This window comes from Melanotaenia boesemani, chromosome 1 (genome assembly GCF_017639745.1).
Source record: "Melanotaenia boesemani isolate fMelBoe1 chromosome 1, fMelBoe1.pri, whole genome shotgun sequence".
NCBI lineage: Eukaryota > Metazoa > Chordata > Actinopteri > Atheriniformes > Melanotaeniidae > Melanotaenia > Melanotaenia boesemani.
Window position 1 is genome coordinate 20,342,699 of NC_055682.1, and position 22,114 is coordinate 20,364,812.

At 37.7% G+C, this 22,114-nt stretch overlaps 2 protein-coding genes across 2 annotated transcripts in view; both read right to left on the reverse strand.

Annotated features, from left to right (window-relative positions):
• Positions 1-37: 37 nt before the first annotated feature.
• On the reverse strand, positions 38-4,019 carry lyve1a (lymphatic vessel endothelial hyaluronic receptor 1a). The gene is made up of 6 exons (XM_041983639.1): positions 2,206-4,019; positions 1,934-2,117; positions 1,710-1,849; positions 1,256-1,471; positions 1,017-1,089; positions 38-417 (listed from the first exon to the last, which is right to left on the reverse strand). Exons 1-6 carry the CDS (start codon positions 2,285-2,287, stop codon positions 279-281), a joined length of 834 nt encoding a protein of 277 aa, XP_041839573.1. The 5' UTR covers positions 2,288-4,019; the 3' UTR covers positions 38-278.
• A 147-nt stretch (positions 4,020-4,166) lies between these two features.
• The window catches only part of mrvi1 (murine retrovirus integration site 1 homolog), a 39,611-nt gene continuing 21,663 nt past the window's right edge, over positions 4,167-22,114 (reverse strand). The window contains exons 6-24 of the mRNA XM_041988602.1: positions 19,465-19,571; positions 19,329-19,390; positions 18,521-18,694; positions 16,578-16,655; positions 16,207-16,241; positions 15,871-15,927; positions 14,845-15,291; positions 14,647-14,725; positions 13,964-14,084; positions 13,843-13,873; positions 11,574-11,714; positions 11,234-11,365; positions 8,288-8,441; positions 7,961-8,010; positions 7,682-7,816; positions 7,266-7,324; positions 6,481-6,603; positions 5,532-5,660; positions 4,167-4,996 (exon numbers count right to left, since the gene is read on the reverse strand). Of these exons, the coding sequence (XP_041844536.1) occupies positions 4,834-4,996; positions 5,532-5,660; positions 6,481-6,603; positions 7,266-7,324; positions 7,682-7,816; positions 7,961-8,010; positions 8,288-8,441; positions 11,234-11,365; positions 11,574-11,714; positions 13,843-13,873; positions 13,964-14,084; positions 14,647-14,725; positions 14,845-15,291; positions 15,871-15,927; positions 16,207-16,241; positions 16,578-16,655; positions 18,521-18,694; positions 19,329-19,390; positions 19,465-19,571 (2,277 nt within the window). The 3' untranslated portion in view covers positions 4,167-4,833. The remainder of the gene's footprint in view (positions 4,997-5,531; positions 5,661-6,480; positions 6,604-7,265; positions 7,325-7,681; positions 7,817-7,960; positions 8,011-8,287; positions 8,442-11,233; positions 11,366-11,573; positions 11,715-13,842; positions 13,874-13,963; positions 14,085-14,646; positions 14,726-14,844; positions 15,292-15,870; positions 15,928-16,206; positions 16,242-16,577; positions 16,656-18,520; positions 18,695-19,328; positions 19,391-19,464; positions 19,572-22,114) is intronic.

A 22,114-nucleotide genomic window follows, 5' to 3' on the forward strand; every position in this document is an offset into this window, starting at 1 on the left:
TTTTCTTTTAAAACTTACTCATACATGTACATTTATTATCTGAAACACCACAACAATGTTATGACAAAATAAAAAGCTAGCAGCCTTCAAAATGTTTGCATTGAAAACATTGCCATCTAGTGGCTAAACTGCACCATTGCGAGATATAAAACAACTGAAAATAAGAAAAAGATATACACAAAAAAGATTAACTTATTAGCCATTCAGTTGCATTACTTTCACACAGATCAAGCTGTATAAAAAAAAATCTTGTCTAGTAGCTTTTTCATGGAATATATTTAATGTTCTTTGCCTCCCATTTCCACCCTCTCATCATCCTGAGTGGTCTTCTTGGCTTCTGTATTCGTCACACATGTTTCTTTATAGATGTACTCTTGCTGCTGCCTCAGGTCACCCCTCAGAGAGGAACATCTTCTCCTTTTTACAGAGAGAAAGAAAATAAAAAACATGCAACTGACAGAGATTAACAGAAAGATTAAAAAATCATGACAGAAACTGAAATCTAAGAGTAACATGAACATTTTTAAGAGCCTGTTCTGCTTTTTGTCTGACATGTTATTCTTCACAGGAAAATGTTTCTGTAAAAACATAACTTGTATCAAGCCCTTAACACTAATTCTATTCTAACTTGTTACTGAGATTTTAATTCTGATTCTGAGTAAATTATTAGTTTAAGGTGGAAATACTAAAACTATAAACCTTTTGATGAACACTGGCAAGATACACCGATGCTGACAATCTTGGCAAGCCAAGCTTTTTTCTTCTGCTGGTAAACATATGTGGTTATTAAAATGAATATATAAACAGTTTGTCTTGTTTTCATTGGGAAATTTGCAGTATAATATCCACATTCTGCCATGCATGACTGATACTTTAGTAATCTTCCTACAAATCTCCATCTGCTTAACTTGTGTAATTATATCTCACTAACTGAAGCAGGTACATACTCTATATTGCATTTAAATAAAAACAAATGTATTTTTAAATTTTAGACTTCCACATTGAGAACCACTCACATTTTTAGGTATGCAAGGGTGGCTAAGGAAATCAGGAGAAGGCTACAGGTACAGCTGATGAGCACTGTCCTTGCTGAAACAAAACATAGGACAGAAATGACATTAAATCAACAAGCATGTACCAGAACTTGTTTAATAAAAAAAAGCTATTTTATTTATTTCTTTATTTGTACATGTAATGCATTTGATGCTCCCCACTGAGTAAGACAAAAAAGGTGCTCCACAGCAGAGATTCTTACCTTTTAAAGAGCTATGTGCAGTGCCCACAAGGTAGGCTGGTTCTACTTCATTGGTCATGATTTTTGGAGTTGAGAAGGAAGACGGAAGAGAGGAGGAGGTAGATGCTAACAGATGTGTTGTAAGGATAGAGTCTGTTGCCTTGAAAGGAGGATTTGTGTGAAACCTGCTGCTCAATGGGCTATCAGTTGCTGTATCCTTCAATTGTGTCGCTGAATCTGTGGGTGCACATAAAGGCCATGAGAAGTTAGATAAGTTCATGTCATTTAATTATTTGGATTTGGTTGATGCCTCTGATTTACAACTATTTATTGTTATTTTGTTATGTGCACACCTGTAGATTTACATAAACTGCACCTTTTCAAGAGCAATGAGGTGCAGCAACTTTAAATAACTGAATAAATGTTGCTTCTTCATGTGTAGTTTGAAGCAGAAAACAAATTAAAGGTATCTTACCTGATTCATTGAAGCAAAACACATCAAACTTCTTTGTTACAGGGGTTCTCCATGACACCAATCCAATCTGATTATTTCCACAATTGGCCAGTGCATGAATGCGAGGAATGACAGCAAAATGTTCATCAATCCATCCAAACCTAAAAGAAACAAAATATGAAATCAAATACTTTTTTTTTCCCCCCCAACTGAGGTGACATTGTGAAGCATGTCTCTGGTATTACCTGCATGTTTCCAAACCTCTCCTGAGGGCTTCCTCTACTTGTGCTTTTGAGGCAATGTTGAGTCCAAGGGACTGGCAGAGAGTCCGGGCTTCAGAAGCATTGAAAGCATACTGTAGCTGGTTCTGGCTGTTCAAAGAGCTAACTTGGATTACTCCAGCTATGCTTTGGTCCACTGCTGGGAAAACTGAAAACAACATGAAACAATTCAGATTTAGGTTTATTGCATTGGCAGAGACATTAATCAGACAAAAACTATATGTGGAATGACTTACCTCTGATGTGGTTCATGTTTGGATCAGAGAAGACTAAAGTAATAAAGAACATTGATGTGATGCACAGCTGGATACCATTCATGACTGGAGCGAGCAGAGATGATAAGTCACAGGGACAATCAGCGTTGCAGGGGTTTATGTGTCTGAGCCAAATGTCTCGGTTAAATAGAGGTGATTCTGTTCACTGGGTGTGTGAACTCTGTCATTGCCAGAGTAATGGAAAAGGAAGGAGGAAGTACTGCACACAGGTCAGCTCAAGAGCCATCATATGTTCTAGGAATTAGGCCCAAGAGACAAGGAGCCATAACTAAAATGTCAACAAAGGCAAAGCTATGAAGAAATTCAATGGAAGGCAGAACGTTCCAGAGACAGTCAGTCACAAATGGAGACTGATTTAAACAAGATACATTCATAAGAGACCATTCAGAGGATAGTGCTCAAGTTAGAGTCCAAGCAGGCTAATGAAAATAATAACCTTGTATGTGTGACTGAAGTAAGCAGTTTTCACCATTTCCCACTTCTGACAGGACGCCCTGTCCTTATCATTTCCTCTCTTGAGGCGTTACTCAGTCATAAAAGCCATAAATGTTATCGTTATCTCTGGTATCCTTTGATGAACCTTTGGCACACAGTGACATCCCACTTCCACAAAAACAGCTCGAACACAAGGCCCGATGGCAGGAAATGACGCAGGGTGACTGACGAAATCTCTCCAGTGTTTTTGACTGATGTGAGGTGTCAGTGAGCCAAGTGAATTAACGATGAAAGACAATCTAAAGTAACATATGTTTCACCTTTTTGTTTTTTTTTTAGGTTGGGTGACTTATTAGTTTCGTGAGATAACTGACTGCTCTAATGAGAACATGATATAATTTCAATATGTTGGGAGAAAGAAAACAAAAAGTGCTTCCCAGCAGGGATTTAGATCAAAGATTACCCTCATGTGATAAGAAGACTAATACTAGCTCAGTTCTTTTCTAGTAGACCATAACAATGTAACAGCAAGGCAACAGTCTGAAAATACAGCAGCTAAATCGAATCCAGCCATCTTTAATCATAGTATTTATAACTGTACTCCTTCTTCTGTGGCATGTCTGAACTTTAGTTCATAAATTACTGGAATTATTCAGCATTTTTTCTATTGCAGTCCTGCTGAGAGTGAGTGACCAGTGACTATGTGTACATACAATAAAATTAGCAGCAGTGGAAAAATTTTGCCAACCCTTTTCTTAAGTGGATGTAGTAATGCCACACTCAACATGTATACCTTGCATACTGAGTTTCAGTAAAGTTACTTATGTGCGTATTTTGTATGTTAAAAAAAAGAATTTCTGTTTTACTGACATAGTTGATACTGCAGAGCTAACTCCTCACAGTTAGAGAAAGGATGATCTAGAGCAGGGGTCCCCAGATCTGGTCCTCAAGGGCCATAATCCTGCAGGTTTTTGATGTGTCCCTGCTCCAAAACATCATTGTACAAAACTTAATAGGCTGTTGGATCTATTTCATTTGAGTCAGGTGTGTTGAAGCAGGAAATATTGGAAAATCTGCAGGACAGCAGCCACCGAGGACCAACTCTGAGCACCCCTGACCTAGAGCAATATATACCATCCATTAGATTCATTATGTCTGTAATGTTAGCGTCCTGTGTGAGTCCTCCAAAATTGTAACCTAATGTTGTATAGTTATACTTTTGGCTTTTTCTTTAGTGTTTTTTCTCTGTGAATATAAATGAATAAATAATTATCACTTTTTTTAATCTATGTTGCTGTCCATTGTTACAAAATCCACCCAAATTCACACAACCCTCATAAAAATAAATAAATAAGAACATCTCTTTAAATGTCTAACAATGCCCTAAAAAAAGCTTGTGTCCTCAAGCACCTTTTTATTTAAAGGTGAAGTAGTATAAAATCAACAATAAACACACAAACACACTCAAACAAGAAAAAAGCCTCATGCCATCTAAAAAGTGCTTTTATAAAAGAAAACAATCTGTCAGTGCTCTGAATCCATGATGACATAAACAACAACCACCGCCTGCAAAATATTGCACTTAAGGAACTACTATGGAATGTGCTTATATTTTAATCCTTAAATATTCTTTATAGAAAGTTAAACAACAAATAAAACAATCTTTAAATATAAATGCAAAATCTCTTAAGGCCTTTGTTTTCTACTGGACCTGAGAGATTAAACTTGGAAGTTAGATCATAGATAAATATACACATTTTCCATGGTGGCAATAAAGGAAAGTGCCATGTTCTTCATCCAAAGTACCAGAACCAGAATGTATTGTTCCATACACGTCTAAATTAATTAAATATATGTATCATCACACCATGTAATTGGTCCCTAATGATCTAACTACTTGCTGCAACCTACAAACTGTCTACTTTCAAATCTAAACAAAATTATGACTTAATGCTCTTAACCATGAAAAAGGCAAAATCATCCAAAGAGCCTCTCAAAACAGCTCTGAACATCAAGCTTCAGGGTCATTGATTCATGTGAGTCTGGTTGTGATTATGATGATGATAAAGAGACAGAGTCATGACAACTGTGGTCTCTGCTGTGGAGTTCTGTGGTTGTACTGTTGTGTCTCACAGAAAGTCTCTCCCTCCCTCTTTACGTGTCCTCTCGTCGACTGTAGTAGTCACTGAAGAATGTGAAAATACTGATAACCACACACATCACCACAAATAGCATCAGTGTGATCCAAAGAAGCCGTCGACTGATAGAGACCTTGGGGCAAAACTGAATGAGAAGAGCCAGGACCTCTTCCATCCTCCTGTGGACATTAAAACCTCATTTATTACACAGCAGATTGTTTATGTCGGACTGGTTCAGTTTCACCGCAGAATTTATTGATAGTCTGGCTTAGATTTTTAATGTCTGATTAATGAAAGATAAAGACTGCTAATCTTAGAGTACATACAGGCTAAGACTTATCCAATTAAAGTCCAACAGTTGAATATGTGCAATCTTACAAACATCCTGATAATTATTGATTCAAAACTGAAAGTTGAAACTAATAATGAGGCTGCTCACAACAAGTTTCAGAGTTAAGTAACCTGACAGGGAGATTTCTTTAAAAATACTGATGAATAAAGATCTATCTAAGCTGAGGAATAATTTAAATTAGTTTGAATGAAAAATGGGAATCATAAATGTGGAAGTTAATCAAAAATGCTGTAATCAAACTACCATACTGGAGTAACATGTAACTCAAGGGCTTTGTATTGTCTGAACTTCTGGAAATACTATCAAGATAAACATGAAATATATGATTTGTATATTTCTGTAAAGGAACAAATTCAATTTACCTGCTACTATTATGCCTTTTTCCACTCTCTTCATCCTTATTTTTTGACTCCAGCAGTTTCTCTGCATTATTCTCCTCCTCACATCTCTCCTCCAGGAGGGTTTTTTTCTGCTTCAGTCCCTCTTGGTAGCTGCAGTTTAAATATAGCAAGTTTCACTTTTTCACGTTTCATGCTTTAGAATAACCAGGACTACTCATAAAATGTGATCTGATCATCATCTAACAGACAATTAAGATCAAACTCCATCCATCCGTCTAGCCATTGTCAAACTCTAAGAGATTTGTGCCGTATAACCCAACTAGTTGCTACTAAATAAACCTGTGTGTCTACACCAGGAGCCATGTCAACACTATCTTTGCTGAGAAGAACATACACTCCTTTGTGGATCTGGTGTTTTGGTTTTCAGGAGGAGGACCTGCACCATTTGTAGATATGAATGGCTTCAACTGTGCTGAACATAAATATGAATGTTACTCTGCATTTCTGTCAGTGGGTCACGCTAATTCTGAAGACTAGAGTTTAAAACTTTGAAATCCTTCAAAAGTTGCCATAATTATAATATCAATAAGTCCACAAAATGGAAGAGTAATCAGACTTGGTAGGTCTCAATAAAACACATTTTTAACCATCAAAGTCTTCACAGGAACACTTGACACCGAACAGTTTGAAGAAGTCCATAGCAGAGACGTTTTACATGCTTTATTCAAACTTAGCATGTGAGACATCACTTCAATGTTCAGTAAAGTCATGACAAGTGTTCCTGAGTTATTAATTTAATCAGACTGTGTTTCCCATAACTGTAATTTAGATGAAGATCGGATAACATTTTTTTATTTTTGCAATTATTACAATGGGTATACAAACTCACACAAATGTGATGAATTATGGTAAATAACAATGTCACTGCAGAGTGTCTTTGCACATTAATGAAAAGGAGAGAAGGTATTACCCTTTGTTGTACGCATCCTCCTCGATCTTTGCCTTGATTTCGGCTCTGATCTCAGCTCTAATCTCCTCTAAGTTTACTGAAGGTTTGGCTGGCTTGCTTTCCTGCTCCGTCACACTCTTTCCACTGCATTGTTTCGGATAGGAAAGAATGGTCAGCTTGGACACCACAGCCAACATGGCAGATGTTATAAAACAGTTTACAATTTGCTTCCATCAAAACACTGCAGGGTTGTCCTAATAATGGACATGCTGTAACGCTGGATGACTGTTTGTGTGTATTACTGACACCACCACAGACATGGTGAGTGCAAACAGAAAGAATGGAGCTGGCACATTTGTTATTACTATTCTCCTCACAGAATGTCTTGCTCAGACACACGAGCGCTTGACTTAGGCTAATTTTATAACCACAATATGATGGGAGTCTTGCATCTGGACTGTGTCAGACTCTTTCACAAATGTTTAGATTAGGGCCCAGGATAGCACAGCCCTCAACTGCAGCAGGATTTGATTTATTTATTTATTTTTTTGATGCTTCTAGGGTTAGTTTTAGCTCACTGGGGCTTTCTGTTCACTGGACAACACATCCTGCAGGTCAGAAAAACAAGCCATCCAACAAAAGTTCCCTACACAGCACAAAGTGCCTTGATAAGAATGATTAGAGGTTCAGGATTTCTCCTGGACCATTGTTCCCAGGGCTGGGGAAAGGCATTGAAAAATTAAACAATGACATGTGACTTACATGCAGCTGTGTGTGTTTGCGTGTGTGTGTGCAAGCAAACATACCAATCTGCTGCTGGCTGTGTTGCTTCTGTGAAGGTGCTTTTCACATCATTTGCCTCACACTACAGCGGAGAGGGTTTACAAATGTTATTATCTCGAACAATAAGACAATCATTTTTGTACTTCTTTTACTGAAATGTTGTGTAATTTTGCATTTTGGGAGCTAAAACAGACTACATTGTATATTATTGACATATAGGTTGTAGCAACGCTAGATGACAGTTTTAGATTTTGCACCTGTGTTTGTCAATTTCAGATATTATTAGTTTTTTAGAAAAAAAAGAAAAAAGATAGTTTCTTAAAAAAGCTGAATCTGTTCCCAATCTACTGATGGCCTTTCATTCAGTCACTCTGGGTGTCACCACAACAAGTGTCTTATACTTAATTTCCCAGCATTTTAGCAGGACAGGAAGACTTACCAGGACAGGAAGAGCAGCACCTGTTGTGAGTCCTGTGTTGGGGCCCGGTCCAGCAGTGACTGGGGTTTGACCCGGGATGTTGAGGAGGTTAAACTTTGGCACCACGGCAACACTCACTCTGCGCCTGGGCAAAGCCTTCAGATGACCGGGTGAGGAGGCAAAACACAAGGCTATGCTGTTTACAACTTCAATGGCATGTTGACATCACTGAAGAAAGGCTCAGGTTTAAAAATAAATCAAGAAAAAAAAATCTACAAGCTAAAAAACTTTAGAGCTTACTTTTCCCAGGGTGAGGGACATTGATCTTGATGGCCGTGGTACTCCGTCATCTTTATGAAGAAAACAGCGTTATTAGCAGAGAAAGCACTAATTTCATGATGGTATTTTTCTAAAAGATACATTGAAGTTGGTCAGTAGCAGTCTTACTATCCTACAGTTACTGTGGAAAGTTCTCTGCTAAAAATATGGTTTTCTATCTCACTAAAAGAGCAACCTAGAATCGAGGTACATATTAAATCAAACCCCTAACTGTACTCACTTTTGTAAGCAAAGGTAAATTTAATTACTTAGCACTTCATATTTGGAAAATCACACAATGATACTAACCTCCAGTATCTGCAGATGCTCCATAGCAGCGATTTGAGTTCTGGTTGGCCAACTTCTTAAACTCCATCAGCTCTGCGTGGTCCTTCTCATACGTCCTCTTCAGGTTTTCCACATATTGCATCATGACCTCAGTGGCCTTGTTCATGCGTTTCTCCTGTTTGATATTAAAAAACCAGTCCATCAGGCCTACATTACAATGTATGAACAGGAACTCCTACAGTTAGTTCAAAGACATCTTATTTAATTTAACCTTAGCACAAAAAAGAAATAAAGTTGTGTTTGGGGGATTAGTTCTCCCCTTTAGTAATACGAACTGGTGTTGTATTATACATAGTTGGAAACCCTGATTAGTCACCTTTACAACAAGGTCTAAGTTCTAAGGATTGTACTTCTGTGAAGCACGATCCTGAGCAATAAAGTTGTGGGTTGTGCCCCCAAAGATATGTGCCAAAATCCCCTCTCAGGTGTAAGTTCTCTACTCATTCTTGTTTTGAGTTGTTAGGTGTATTGGATGATTGCACACTCCCACACGAATAAGGAAAAAACAACACATATTGACCATTTTACACTTCATTTGTTGTACACTTTCAGTAACCACAGCAATGAGTGGAAGATCCATAAGCAGTCACAACAGCTTGGCACCTCCTCCTCATGCTGGTCACCAGTCTGGTAACATTTTACTGTGGGATGGCATCCTACTTCTCAACCAGGAGATGCTTGTGTTGGTCCCTATATGACACACAGCACACCCAAACTGATCTTCCAAGTGTCTTGACTCATGGCAAGCTAATCCATTCTCTCCACTCCCAAATTCTGGAGGTACTGTGTAAACATCATAGCTCTGTGGGGGAAAGCGTTTTCATCCTGGAGGAAGGAGTTAGGTACTGGATTCTGGAGCTACGGGATTGCTGGTGGTTCCAGAAACTCATTCTGATATGTCTATCTGTCAATCAGGTGCCATTCATACGTTTGTGACTGCAACACACCTGCACTTGAATCTCAAAACATGAGTGAAGACCAACAGTTGGAATCGGTTGGGACATTTCTTTGTGGCACTACCCACACATCCCACTCTCCACAAATGCATGATCATTTTAAGTCCTACGTTGTAAAGATGACTAATCAGGCTTTCCAACAATGTATAATACAACACCAATAGGTATCAACAAAGGGAAGACATAATTGGCCAAACACAAATTTCCTCACTTTCTGTGATAGGTTTATTAAAATATCCGATTTTACTCTCATATTCAAGGGGTTTAACAATTAAAGGAATTTGAATTTAGTAGATGTTCCAGAAAATATTGAAAATTGGACCAAACAAACTAAAAATACAGCACTAAGAGAGAGCAGGAACTGCAGTCATGGCTAAATCAACAACTTGGACACATTTCTTTGAATTTCTTTTTTTTTTTCCTTGGTAAAGAAAAACCTCTATTTAACATTAACTTCAGTCAAGCATACTCTCACCAAGGGGTTGTTGTCAAAACTGATGATGAGAACACATTTTCATCAGTGGGAAACTATGGAGTTCACCTCAATTTGCAAACCACTGTTGATGTTTTGTAGTTAAAACGTTAGAGTAAAGTTTGCTAGAAGACATCAACATTGTAGAAAAGCTGCTAAGCTCTGGAACACAGCTTTTGGAGAAATTAAACTGAGCTGAATTTGTACCGGAATGATGTAAACAGTAGAGCATGGAAAAAAAAACATGTCTTGGTCTGAAAGACAATCCATAATCAGTCAAACACAGTCAAGGCAGTGTAATGGTTTTGGCTTGTGTTATCATTAATTAACTTAAATCTTTATTAATGATGTGACACCTAAAAGTAACATGAAGATGTTATCAAATGTATAAAGTTACATAGTTATCTTTTGCAGGACGTTGCTTCATAGTACAGACAGATAAATTTAATTTTGAGTCAAATGAATTAAATATCATTGACAGTCATCTGTTCCTAATCCAGCTGAAAGTTAATTTTAGTTACTAAAGACACCAATGAAGGTACAAAGACCCACAAACAAGCAACTCGACTGAGAATTATCTAATTACATCAGAACACATATAAATAGTAAGAATAAAAAAGAAAGAAAGAAAGAAATAAAAGCAATTTAATCAAATCCACAGTTATTTCTAATCTACTTATGTTGGACTAAAATGACAAAATTGCAAAAAATGTAAAATATATATATATATATATATATATATATATATATGTATATATTTCTACTAAGGGTTAAAAAAACCCCACAATGTGACCAACATGTCATTGAATTATCTCATAGTCTTTAAGAAGAAAAATCAGGCTGACCTATTAAAATTACTGTACGAGGAACACACAGTGACCCAAATCATCCCATTAACATTCAGTTTTTTACAAATTAGTGAAACAGCTTCCAGTAAAATACTCTCCACTTTAAAAAGAGCTAACTTAACTTCTTATACAACCTGAAAGGATGGTTTGTGAAGTTTAATACTCTGGATGTTTGTCAAGAAAAGCTGAAAATCATTAATTGGAATTTTGTAGATCAAAGGAATCAAAATATCTATTTTTGGGACGGTGTAATTTTTCTTCAGCTATAATTAGACTGTTTTTAGATGGGTGGCATGAGTTATCTGGAGTTAAAATAACTATAGCTGTAGACTTTTGAATAGTAACATAAGATTTTCTTGTTTTCTTTTTCTCATGTTTGCTTTGGTTGGCGAGAGATCAGCCATAACATCAAACAAAATTCTTCATCGTTATTTCTAAATAACTGCCAAGCAGGCATGCAAGTGGCTGTGGGAAATCCTGTAGAAGACAGTATCTTTCAAACAAATGCAAAGACTAACTGCACCTTGGCAGAAGTGCTTAGATGCCATGTGTATTTGCAAAGTGAAGCATTAGTCACTAAACTGCCCTTATTTGCATGTGTGTGTGTGTGTGTGTGTGTGTGTAGCTGCACCTGTCGAACAGCCCCAACTATCTCAGCTCTACTGGAGAGCCGTGTAGCCAGTCGGTGCAGCACAGTCACAGTCTCTATGAGGCGCTGATAGGCTTCACGCTGCTCCAGGTTCTGCCACTGGGGAGAGGTCATCTGCAACAAACACAAATATCAGGAAAACAAAGTGTGCATTAACGACCAATTTGCAGCATGGTTTGGACTCTTAGCCACACAAGATGGATCCCAAAGCAAGGACACTTCCAGGAAACATTAACCAGAACAACAAACACTAAAGAGCCAGAGGGGATTCTTCTCATTTAGGGAGTGAGTTTAATATCAGCTGCTGTTTTCAGGGACAAACCTTCAGCGCTCCTTTGAACTCTTCAAGTTCTTTTTCCGTGTCTTCCTCAGTCAGGTTCCTCTCCCTCTCAGCTTGTTTGAGTCGCGTCTCCAGGGTGTAGTTGTCATTACGAAATGCCAGGGAAAGCTGGACAAAAGCATTCTGTGGAGAAGAAGTTACTGCAATGTAATGATCAAATTAGCAAAATAAAAATGAAGATGATGGAGACACAGAAAATCAATGGAAAGACTCCTAGAAAACTGTCCACAATGCAGCGAGCACGCTAATAAATGAGGGTAATATTGTTACGCAATGTGTGAGGGAGAATCCAGCAGCCAAGAGACAAGCATGGGGAACAAGCTGTGAGTCTGACATTTGACCTCCTTATGTTTTGTTTTGCTGATCAAAGCCGGTCTGCACTGGTTTCCAACATATGGGCCACCACTGGGAGGAAATATATGACCTCTGACTGTCCGGATCCAAATGTATCCCAGAGGGAGCAGCAACAGGGGCTTCAGCCTAAGCCTGATAGCGTCACAAATGTTTGCATTTTCTCCACAGGAAATCTTTCCAAGTCTCTTTAGTCTGATCAGGAACATAAAAACACTTTCCTGTTGACAGGACTCCATCAAATCAAGGCAGGCGATTTTGTGACGAAGGTGTAATTAAGCACTTTGGCAGCAGAGCAGATTATTATAAACATCTGGAAAAGGTTCAGTCATAAGTGGAACAGGCCATCTGTTTCCAGTGTATGAGCAATGTGTTTGAACATAATCCATGTTCAAAGTAAACAAATTACTGTTGGCAGTCAATTTTATGACTTGCTGCTTTAAGATCTATGTACAATTTGGAATTGTGGATCATTTTAAAGGCACAAGTAAGAACATTAGATGTGAAAGGAGAACATGAAAATGAGTACATTTTTAGATTTTGTTATTCACATAGTCAGTAACTATATTAGTAAAGTAATATGTGATCTTTTGAGCCCCGCCTCCAGAGGTGATTCATTCTCTCTTTCATATTTAAATTTTTTTTCTTATTTCGAGCACTTGGGACACAAATAACCGACACACAACAACACTGGACAGCCCAATTTCACTCAGTAGAGTAAATGCAAATTGAAAAGGAGTGCGAAGAAGATAACTTATATAATCCCACCCTATATCTTTATCAATAGCTTTACATAATAAGTTCAAATTCTCACACCTGTTTCCCAAACCTCAAACCAGGACAATGACCTAAAGGCCTGCACCAGATTGCAATAATTTTATTTACAGCATTAACCAAATATGAGAAAAATAAAACATAACGTACATTAACTAAAATATGTGAATAATAGAAGCAAGGCACTGTCACAGTGAAGTAACCAAAACTAACAATCAACCGTTATTTACATTAAATGATAATTACACACCAACAAGGTAAAAAATGACAATACCACTAATAGTGAAGACCAGGTCCATCGTTATGCTGTTATAGCAGTTTAAATCTATAGATATTTGGGCATTGCTTGTGTTAGATATCCAGTCTGTTCCAATATTTCACTTCACACACAGACACAACAACGCTTACGAATAGTTCAAAATTTAAGTAATGTGAAATCTCCGAGTCCTCTAAATTTATAAGAACTCTCCCGAATTATGAAAATATTTTGTATATTACTGGGTAGTAACTTGTGAAATGCTTTGAATAGAGTTATTAATATATAATACTTTACAAGATCATTGATTTTTTACAGTTTAAATCAAATAAACAGATTATGAGTAGGTTCTAGAAACCCAAGCCCCACTTTTATTATCAATTTCTGACACAAAGGGAACTGTTGATTAACATTTATCAATCTGATATCCTGTACTTCTAGCTCATCAACAACTGACATGGATTATGAAAGGAAGCTGAAGGGGAGGATGGGGATAGACACCCAGCTTTTGAGCAAGTGAACAGTGCAGTTACTTATTTTTACATATTTTATTTTTATTTAACTTCCGAACTCTATTACAGTGAAACATTGGTCGTTATGAAAGCTTTCCTGCCATTGCTCCACATCCTGCTAGGTTACCAGCCCAGGAAACCTGGAATATCCAAAAGGAATGTTTTGGGGATCCCAATCTGTCACTTGAGAACCGGTTTGGTGATTAATGAGCCTCAGATTCAGTTAATTTAGTTACCGTTAAGCAGACCAGCTTAGCTGATTTAACTTGGTTCCCGTCTTTACGGAATATTTTATGCTTCTGAAGATTTTTATTAAAATCTTTGAAAAAACTCTATCATGCAGAAATGAGATACCAACCTCAACTTCTTTCTCAGTGAGTGGAGGTGCACTGGAATGAAATCAGACAAGCTGTCATTAAACTTATGTACATACTCATACACAGAAAATATGGTGTAAGGATGCTGATTTTGTTACACACCAGCCGGGCAGACCCCGATGGAGTTTGAGTTTTCTCAGCATCACGTCTGAAATATTTGGCATGGCATCAGACTTCTCCTTTGTCTCCTCACTACCAGCTGACTTTTGTGAAAGTGAGGATCCTGTAGGCAGATAAAAAAAAAGTCCTCAAGAGAGCCTTGTGGTCTTTTCCGAGAAGTTGAGTGTCTTGCAACAATAGATCAGTGTATTTACTGCCTTTCATCTTGAATCAGGTTAAGTAGTTTCTGACAGTATTCAAGTCACTTAATTATGATGTCCCATCTGTTTTTGAATTCATGCTTGTGTTGTTCTTACTCTCAAATGTAAGTCGCTTTGGATAAAAGCGCCTGCTAAATGACTGTAGAATAGAATAGAATAGAAGTCCAAGAAAAAAAAATCTCATTAGAATAAAGTGTACAGCTTGTTTTTCTATCTAAACGGAAACACACAGAATAACTTCTGTGCATCATTTGGTTGCCTTTGGCTCACACCCTTCAACAATCGCGCCATCTGCTGATGGAAGATGATAAAAGTGCAGTTGTGTTTGCCAGTAAACGATGAACAAAAACAAGACGTTATCATCATTTCTGCCTGGAATTCAGGAAGTTTACACCCTGTGTGATACTGCCGAAAGTACTTTTACTTTCTGTCTGACATAATGAGATGGTGAACATGGACTATTACCTTTTTCCTGTTCAGCAGCTTCACTCAGTTCTGGCAACTTTGATCCCACAATGCTTTGGTTACGCATCAGTTTGTGCTCCTGTGGAAAGACACACAAGATCAAAAGACTAATTCTTACTATATTTGAGCAGGGGTCATCTGACAATAAAAAGACTAAATGATGACTGTGAAATGTAGCCAGTTTAAAAGATGTTATACCTCTCGGAGTTTAGACAGTTTCTGCATGCTGCCCGGCTGGGTGGGGAGGTCCTTGTACCCTGAGCACTTGAACACAGGCTCTCTGGGTTTATCTGAGAAAGCGTTGTCGGCTGCAGGAGGGAAACCAGGAGCACCATTTCTTGAATTAAGGCTGCCTACAGCATCCCAGGAAACAGCTCTCATCAGTGGAGGAAAGGCCCCGATTGTTTTAATCTCTGCTGTGCAGGGTGCCTGCTGGGTAGGGGGTCTAGGGACAGGCTTGGCCACGCCTGTGGCTGGTGCCTGGTTTGGGTTTCGACCTGACACCTCATCGGCTTTATTGACTGCAGAAGGACTCTTTGAGACAGCAAGATCACAGTTCTCCTTTTGGAAAGCAAAGTGGGGGCTTAGAGTCCCAGAAGACACTTTCCTTTTCTCAGCAGACTTCCAGTCCACAAACAGCTGGTCCTAGGTTAGCAAGATTATGAAATGATGAGCATTTCTGTGTAAAATCAATATTACTTCATCTAGCTGCAGTTAATGCAAACAGTGAAATATAATAATGACAGGCTGAGAATAGGCTGAGAAGTTCAACACTGTACAAGGACCACTGACACCAAACACTGACAAGAGGGTCACGAGTTCTGCAGGTTTTCAGTTAAGCTCTGTTTACTCGCTGGCTCAGATATGAGCTGCATGAAAATAAAACACAGCTGACAACTGATCCTAACTTTGTGACAGGAGTATTTACACTACTGAATGGTCATTTCTTAGTATTCTTGTTAATTGGGATACAAAACCTCTGAGTCAATACACAATGTTTTCACCATAAGAGTCCATTGAATAAAATGCTGTTTAAGTTTTCTTTGAAAGAGGAAGAAAGTGAAAAGGTTAAAGGTCCTTGACAAACTGTAACTTTGACCTGATGATGGTCAAAGTTAAAGGATTTTAACTAGGATGGAAGTGAGACTTTCCTTCTCTGCTTAAGGTTTACCTTTGTCTTTTATTGGTTTAAATGTAAACATGCAGTTAGTTTGTTAATCTGACCTCCTGATCCTGGTTCGTTAATTCAGGTTGATCTCTCTCAGAAGGAACCTCCAGATGCTAAAAGAGAATGTGCAAGTTTTCATGTGTTAATACATGTTACTTGGATCATTGGTTATTGAGTTATTGATCTGGTTAAGGAGGGTTTTTCTTTCATAGGCAACGTGACATAAACACAAAGTGCTTTGCAAAATCAGTACATTTAAAAAAAAAGAATAAAATTAGTCATGAAATCAGCAAACCCTGTTTTAACATAATGAAATGAGAATATTTTGAGAAATAATTTTCATTACACGTCATTGTGAGTGACAGCTGGTGTACATAGAACAACTTCTTTACCTGACCAGTAGGCTGTGAGTTGACCAGGGTTGTATCTGTAGTCCCTGCAGCTGAAAAAGCAGAAAGCAACTTAACAATCATAATTACTGGGAACTCTTTCAATCTGACAGAAAACCTATTTAATTCTCATTCATGAACAAAGAATTGTGCATCAAAATGTTTTTAGGTGCCATAACAGCCAATTTAGTTTCCTGACAAGAGTCGAGAAGCAGTTGGGAACAGGAAGTGGTGCCTGATGGAAAACTAATCCGGTTCTCTGATGCTCAAAAGTCAGCAACAGAAACCAAGAACACATAAATATTTATTTTGTATTTTTGGAGAAAACAGACTTTCATCAACAGAGTTAAAGGACCTAACAGTAAAGTACAAACCAGTCTGAGGGGCCACAATCAGTGAGCTGCTTCTTGAGGAACATGGTGAAGATGATGGTGTTGGAGCTGGAGAAAGAGCTGCAGAGAAATTATTTGTGAGGGAAACAATTTATTTTAGGAACCAACCATGTAACAAACATTGCATGCATTAACCAGAAATATATAGAAAATAGAAATTAATTAAAACTGACTGGGACAACCTGCAACCTCTTAAATCAGTTAAAGCTGGTTAATGCTTCCATTTCTTTGTTATTTTGTTAATGATGTTTATTAAAAGTAGTTTAGTCTATAAAATACCAAAGTAAAGGGAAAAACACCAACATAATTTCATATGATTTAAAAAAATATCTAACAATCTGTCACGATCATGGGCTGTGTGGGGGTCATGTTCGTCATTTTCTGGTTGTAGTTTTGGGTTGTGGTTGTGGTTTTTGTCATTAGTTTCTGTTTTGAGATCATGGTTTGGGTTTTTGGTTTTTGTTAGTTTTTTCCTTGTGTGCTCTGTGGTTTCTGTTTCTGCCTTGTTAGAACACCTGGTCTAATTACTCATCCACTTCACTTGTTCCCCATTACTCCCTCCGTGTATATATGGCCTTGGTTTTCAATCACTCCTTGTCAGATCCTCTTATGTGGTCATATGTGGTACGTGTTGTATGGATTATCCCTGTCTTGAGTTTTTGGGAAATAAACCTTTCACCTGCACCGATTCTGCCTCCTGCCCTGACTGCCTGCAATGGGGTCCTCACCTCCACCGCAGTCCATGACACAATCACAAAACTCAGATCTTTGTTTAAATCAATTCAGTAAAATGGCATTAAAAATAATTAATCCCTGAGGGGAAGTTATTGATTATAATAAAAACAATTTAACAAAAACATTTAAAATTTTAAAAATATAAACGTGACACTGAACACCTTGAAAGGCTTAAATCTTGATGTTCTGTGAAGTTAAAACAGCTAATCTTGTCACCTTTTCACACATAAGAAGTTTTTTAAATCAGTTTGTGATCCGTCTAATTGTTTCCCACCCATAAATCATTTTTTAAGACTACATTTAACTGTTCTACAGACTGAGCAATCACAACCTGTTTCTCTGTGAAACAATAAAAAAAAACAAAAAAACAATGGGACCATTAGGGTAGGAGATGTTTTTCAGGAGCATCTTTTACTGTATTGCTTAAATACACACTCCTCTCCTTCACACCCCAACTGCAGCCAATTAATTAAATGCTCTAACACCAAAATAAAAAAAAATTTAGTCACCTGTGGAACGAACAGGACTGTGCTAAAAGATTGATTGGTTATGTCTACCAAACTCAACAGCCATTTGTCCCTACTCCCTCAACCCCTTTGCATGTACACTTCTTTGTGCACGAACCATGCACTCTATCTTCCAGTAGCAGATGATACTGCAACAAAAATGGTCCAGTAAAAGTAGTCCAGTAAAATAGTTGGTCCACAACAAGTCTTTTATCTATAAAAGCCCATTTTAGGTGAAAATTTGCAGGATTTTAAGGGCTTAATTTACAAATTTCCTTGTAAAATAATGATAAAAAAAAGCATGGTGATGACAGTTCTGTCTTCTTTGGTGAGAATTTGGTGAGAACAGCCATGCCTCCTTGGCATTTCCAGTGTGCAATATCAGATCAGACTTGAAAGAGAGAAGGTGTAAAGAGAAATTGCCAGATCTCCTCAACAACAGATGCAGCTACTTCTATCATTGCTATTAATGCTGAAAGACAAACAAAACTATCATCTAGTGACCCTGACAGGGCAGCTTTTAGCTTTAGCTCACCTGTTGGGAAAGCTTCTGATTCCCCAAACTAACTAACTAATTAACTAACTAACTAACTTTGAAGAAAAAAGCCCAAATCAAAAAATCCCTTTAACTCAACCTGGATATCTCAGTGTGAGTGCATATGTGTCAGTGTGTGCGTCCTCTACCTGTGGGTGATTCGGTGAGGCTGCTTGTGGACCGCCGTCCTCTGCGTGTAAGGAAACGATCGCTGACTTTCTTGGCCTGCTCCAGCAGCTCCAGGTTCTTCTGCAGATCTTCCTCAGAGAGCTGCAGCTCTGGCAGCTGATCTTTCACCAGGTCGATCACGTGACCTGTGCTGTCTGAGAGAGATGATATGCATATTGACACAAATGAGTGAGATATGCAGGAATTTCTACACTTGCTTGCACTGATGCTCTGTATATTCCTTTTCCTTTTGATAACCAAACATCTGGTAGAAAATGTCATCACATTGTTAGGGAAGTTTTTAACTCTTGGATAGAAGTAAGTTCAGCTACAACTGCATCTTAGAGACATTAGAATAGTATTACTTGATGTTAAGTCTCAAAGCCAATAATAGCTCAGTGGTGGAAGCTATTAAAAAAAATCCTCTATTGAGGATTTGCCAATTTAGGGGTTTGTTATTTCTCTTTTCATCAGATAGGGTCGATGATCAAAGCAGCAAGAAAAATTTCAGGCATGTGGGAGGAAACACTGACAGATTAATTACACAACATAAGTGTCTTTGTGTTTTAAAGTGTACTTCATTGAATTTGAAGCAAAGGAATGTAAAACAAGTTAATGGAAAAGCAGATTTTGTTGATAGCATTACAAATGTCCTCTCTAAGTAGACTTACTTTATGGAAAGTGGTGCAAGGCTGAAGAAAACTCACCAGCTAGTTCTCATAGAGTATATTTTTAGTAATTACAGCTGCAGCATGTGAGTGTGTGTTGGTGTGTGTGGGATTTACTCACCGACTGTAGTGATGGGTCCTCCTGAGGAGTTTCTGGCCAGGCGAGCTCTGGGACTGTGTGGCCTGAGAGAGGAAGCAGAAATAATATGAACAGGCTGTTCAAAACTATTTTTGGGTTTGATAAAGTAAGTAATTACCTGGTCTGTTCCAGAGGACGCCCATCCTGTTGGACAGTAAAAGCTTGCTGTGGATAGACAATGGTAGGGGCGGTCATGATGACAGCACGGCTTTCACCTGGTGTAGACTATGCAAAACAACACAGTAAATGCAAGGCTGGATTAAACCCTGGTGGAAAACTGAACTGAGTTTCTTTTAACAACTTAGTTCATGGGAACGAATGGGACAGTACTGTGGTAATTTGATTATAAATAAGGTCACCCAACTGGTTCAAAACTCAAAGAATCAAGATTAAGTCAAATGCAATTTACTGTATGTTGTGCTGTATGTCCCCAAACAAACCGCCAAAAAAATTTAATTACAGAAAACAGCTGTAAACAACCTAGAAGCTCTCATGGTCTAGCATCCAGCATCAAAGATACATCCTGAATAAGGTTAAACTGGAACATATTTCTATGATAATGTAATTTTACAACTCAGTGCTTCTACTGTAGTTGAAACCTGAAAAATGACATTACTGCCCCATTAGGGAAAAGTTCATATAGTGAGAGAAACGGACAACATCTACAGCAACAAATCATTATACTAATGCAGGAAGATAAAATTAACTAGCTCAAATATGCATTTGTGGAACTCTGACAAGGAAGTAGAGAAACACAGCTGAGCAGAGGGGACAGAAAAAAAGGAGATAAGTAAATAGAAATGAAAAAGAAAGTAGAGAATAGAAAGAGACCAGATAGAAGGCAATGGCTCTCTGCAAACAGAAGCTTGGAGAAGTTTGATCATTGGTCTTCACACATGCATTTAGGTTTTTTTAAATATTTTTATCCAGTCCATAAAAGATGACCCAAACCCAAAGTTGTTTAATGTTGCTAATAAAAATTTCCAGTTTACTCGGTCAAACGCTTTTTCTGCGTCTAAAGAAATTACTGTGGATTCCAGATTATGTAGAGCAGAAAAATCTATTGTGTTAATTAATCTGCGTGACTAAGTAGAGGAATGTCTACCTTTAAAAAAGCCCATTTATTATTAGAGGGGTTATTTTTTCTGTCCTTCTGGTGAGAGCTCTGCTGATTATTTTAAGATCTACGTTTATTAATGAAATTGGACGGTTACTAGTGGTGTCGGGTCTTTTCCTGGTTTTAATATTATAGTAATATTAGCTGTTTCTTTTTTGTCTAATATCATATTGTAGAAAGTGGTTGCCAGCATTGTCAGAATTCTTTGTAGAATTCTGCTGGATAACCATCTGGACCTGGGGCTTTATTTTGGGGCATATGCTGGAGAGCTTCATGGAGATCACTGACTGAAAGAGGAGAATCCAAGGCCATTTTATTTTCATGTTTTAATTTTGGAAGAGTGATATTACTATATTATAAGAAATTGCTCTATATGCTCATCTGTTCTGTTTTGATTTATATATGTTTTGTAGAATTCTCTAAAAGTGTTATTTATCATGCCAGGGTCGTGGCTGATATTTCCTTCTAGATCTTTGACAGAGGAGATTGTTATATTCTACTGTTTTTAATTGATTAGCCAGGAACCTTTCAAATTTGTTGCCATGTTCAAAGTTCTCTAAGCGAAGTCTTTGCAACAAGAATTGTGTATTTTTTCTTTCAATCTATTATTTCATTAAGTTCGAGTTTAGCTTTCCTTATATCATACAGTGTGTGTTCTTCTGGGGAGACATGGCAAGCGTCCTCTAGTAATTTAATTCAGTTCTAACTCTGAGATTCTCAAAGCCTCCTTGTTTTTCTTAAAGGAAGAGAAGAAAATTATTTTCCTTCACATTACTGCTTTTCCTGTTTTTCATACAACACACGCTGAAGTTAATGGCAAGTCGTTTTCTAGATATATGGACCATTCTCTTTTAAAGTAGCTGATAAACTCAGGATCTTTAAGTAGTGATGAAATAAATCTCCAGTTTCTGGTTGCTGGTTTATTGCATTGTTCTTATTTCTCAGAGTGAATGATACTGGTGCAGGCTCACTGATGGTAATGGGATTATTTTTTTTATTTCTGACATGTCACTCAATAGAGTTTCTTAATCCTTCAAACAGGTGCCCTGAAATGCCCTGAAACAATCCAATCTGAAGACCTGCTTCTTATAAACAAAAGTTTGTTCTGATTCCTTCCTGAGATCTTAATTGTCACTTTACTGAGGCCCCCAAGTCTGTTGATATGGTCCAAATTAAGGATTCCCAAACAAGAAAAATAAACAAAAGGTTAAAGCAGATTCAATCAATCCTCTTTAGAGGAGAAAAGCATAGAAAAGTCAAGGGAGTTAGAAAATAGTCTTTATTAGACAGATGGGCGAAATCCAGTTCCTCCAATTTTACTTCAAAATTCCTATCCTTTGCCCTCTATATTACATATTGGCACATAGGAATGATGTCCCTATTTAGGGGGTATTGAGAAGCTGTGGTAATCTAACTAACTAAATCTCGCCCTGAACCCCCAGTTAGAAAATTAAATGACCTCTACTTATTTTAAAAGAAAGGAGCACCTAACCATTTCAATAGGAGGAATAAAGCCAAAGAGGGAAACTGAGCCTTAAATGTACTGTACATCAAGTGAATGGTGTTCCTACAGGTAACTGGCAACATAAAAAAGTGTCATTAATCCCAGTTTTACAGCATATGATTCTCATGAGATTACCAAAGATTTGTA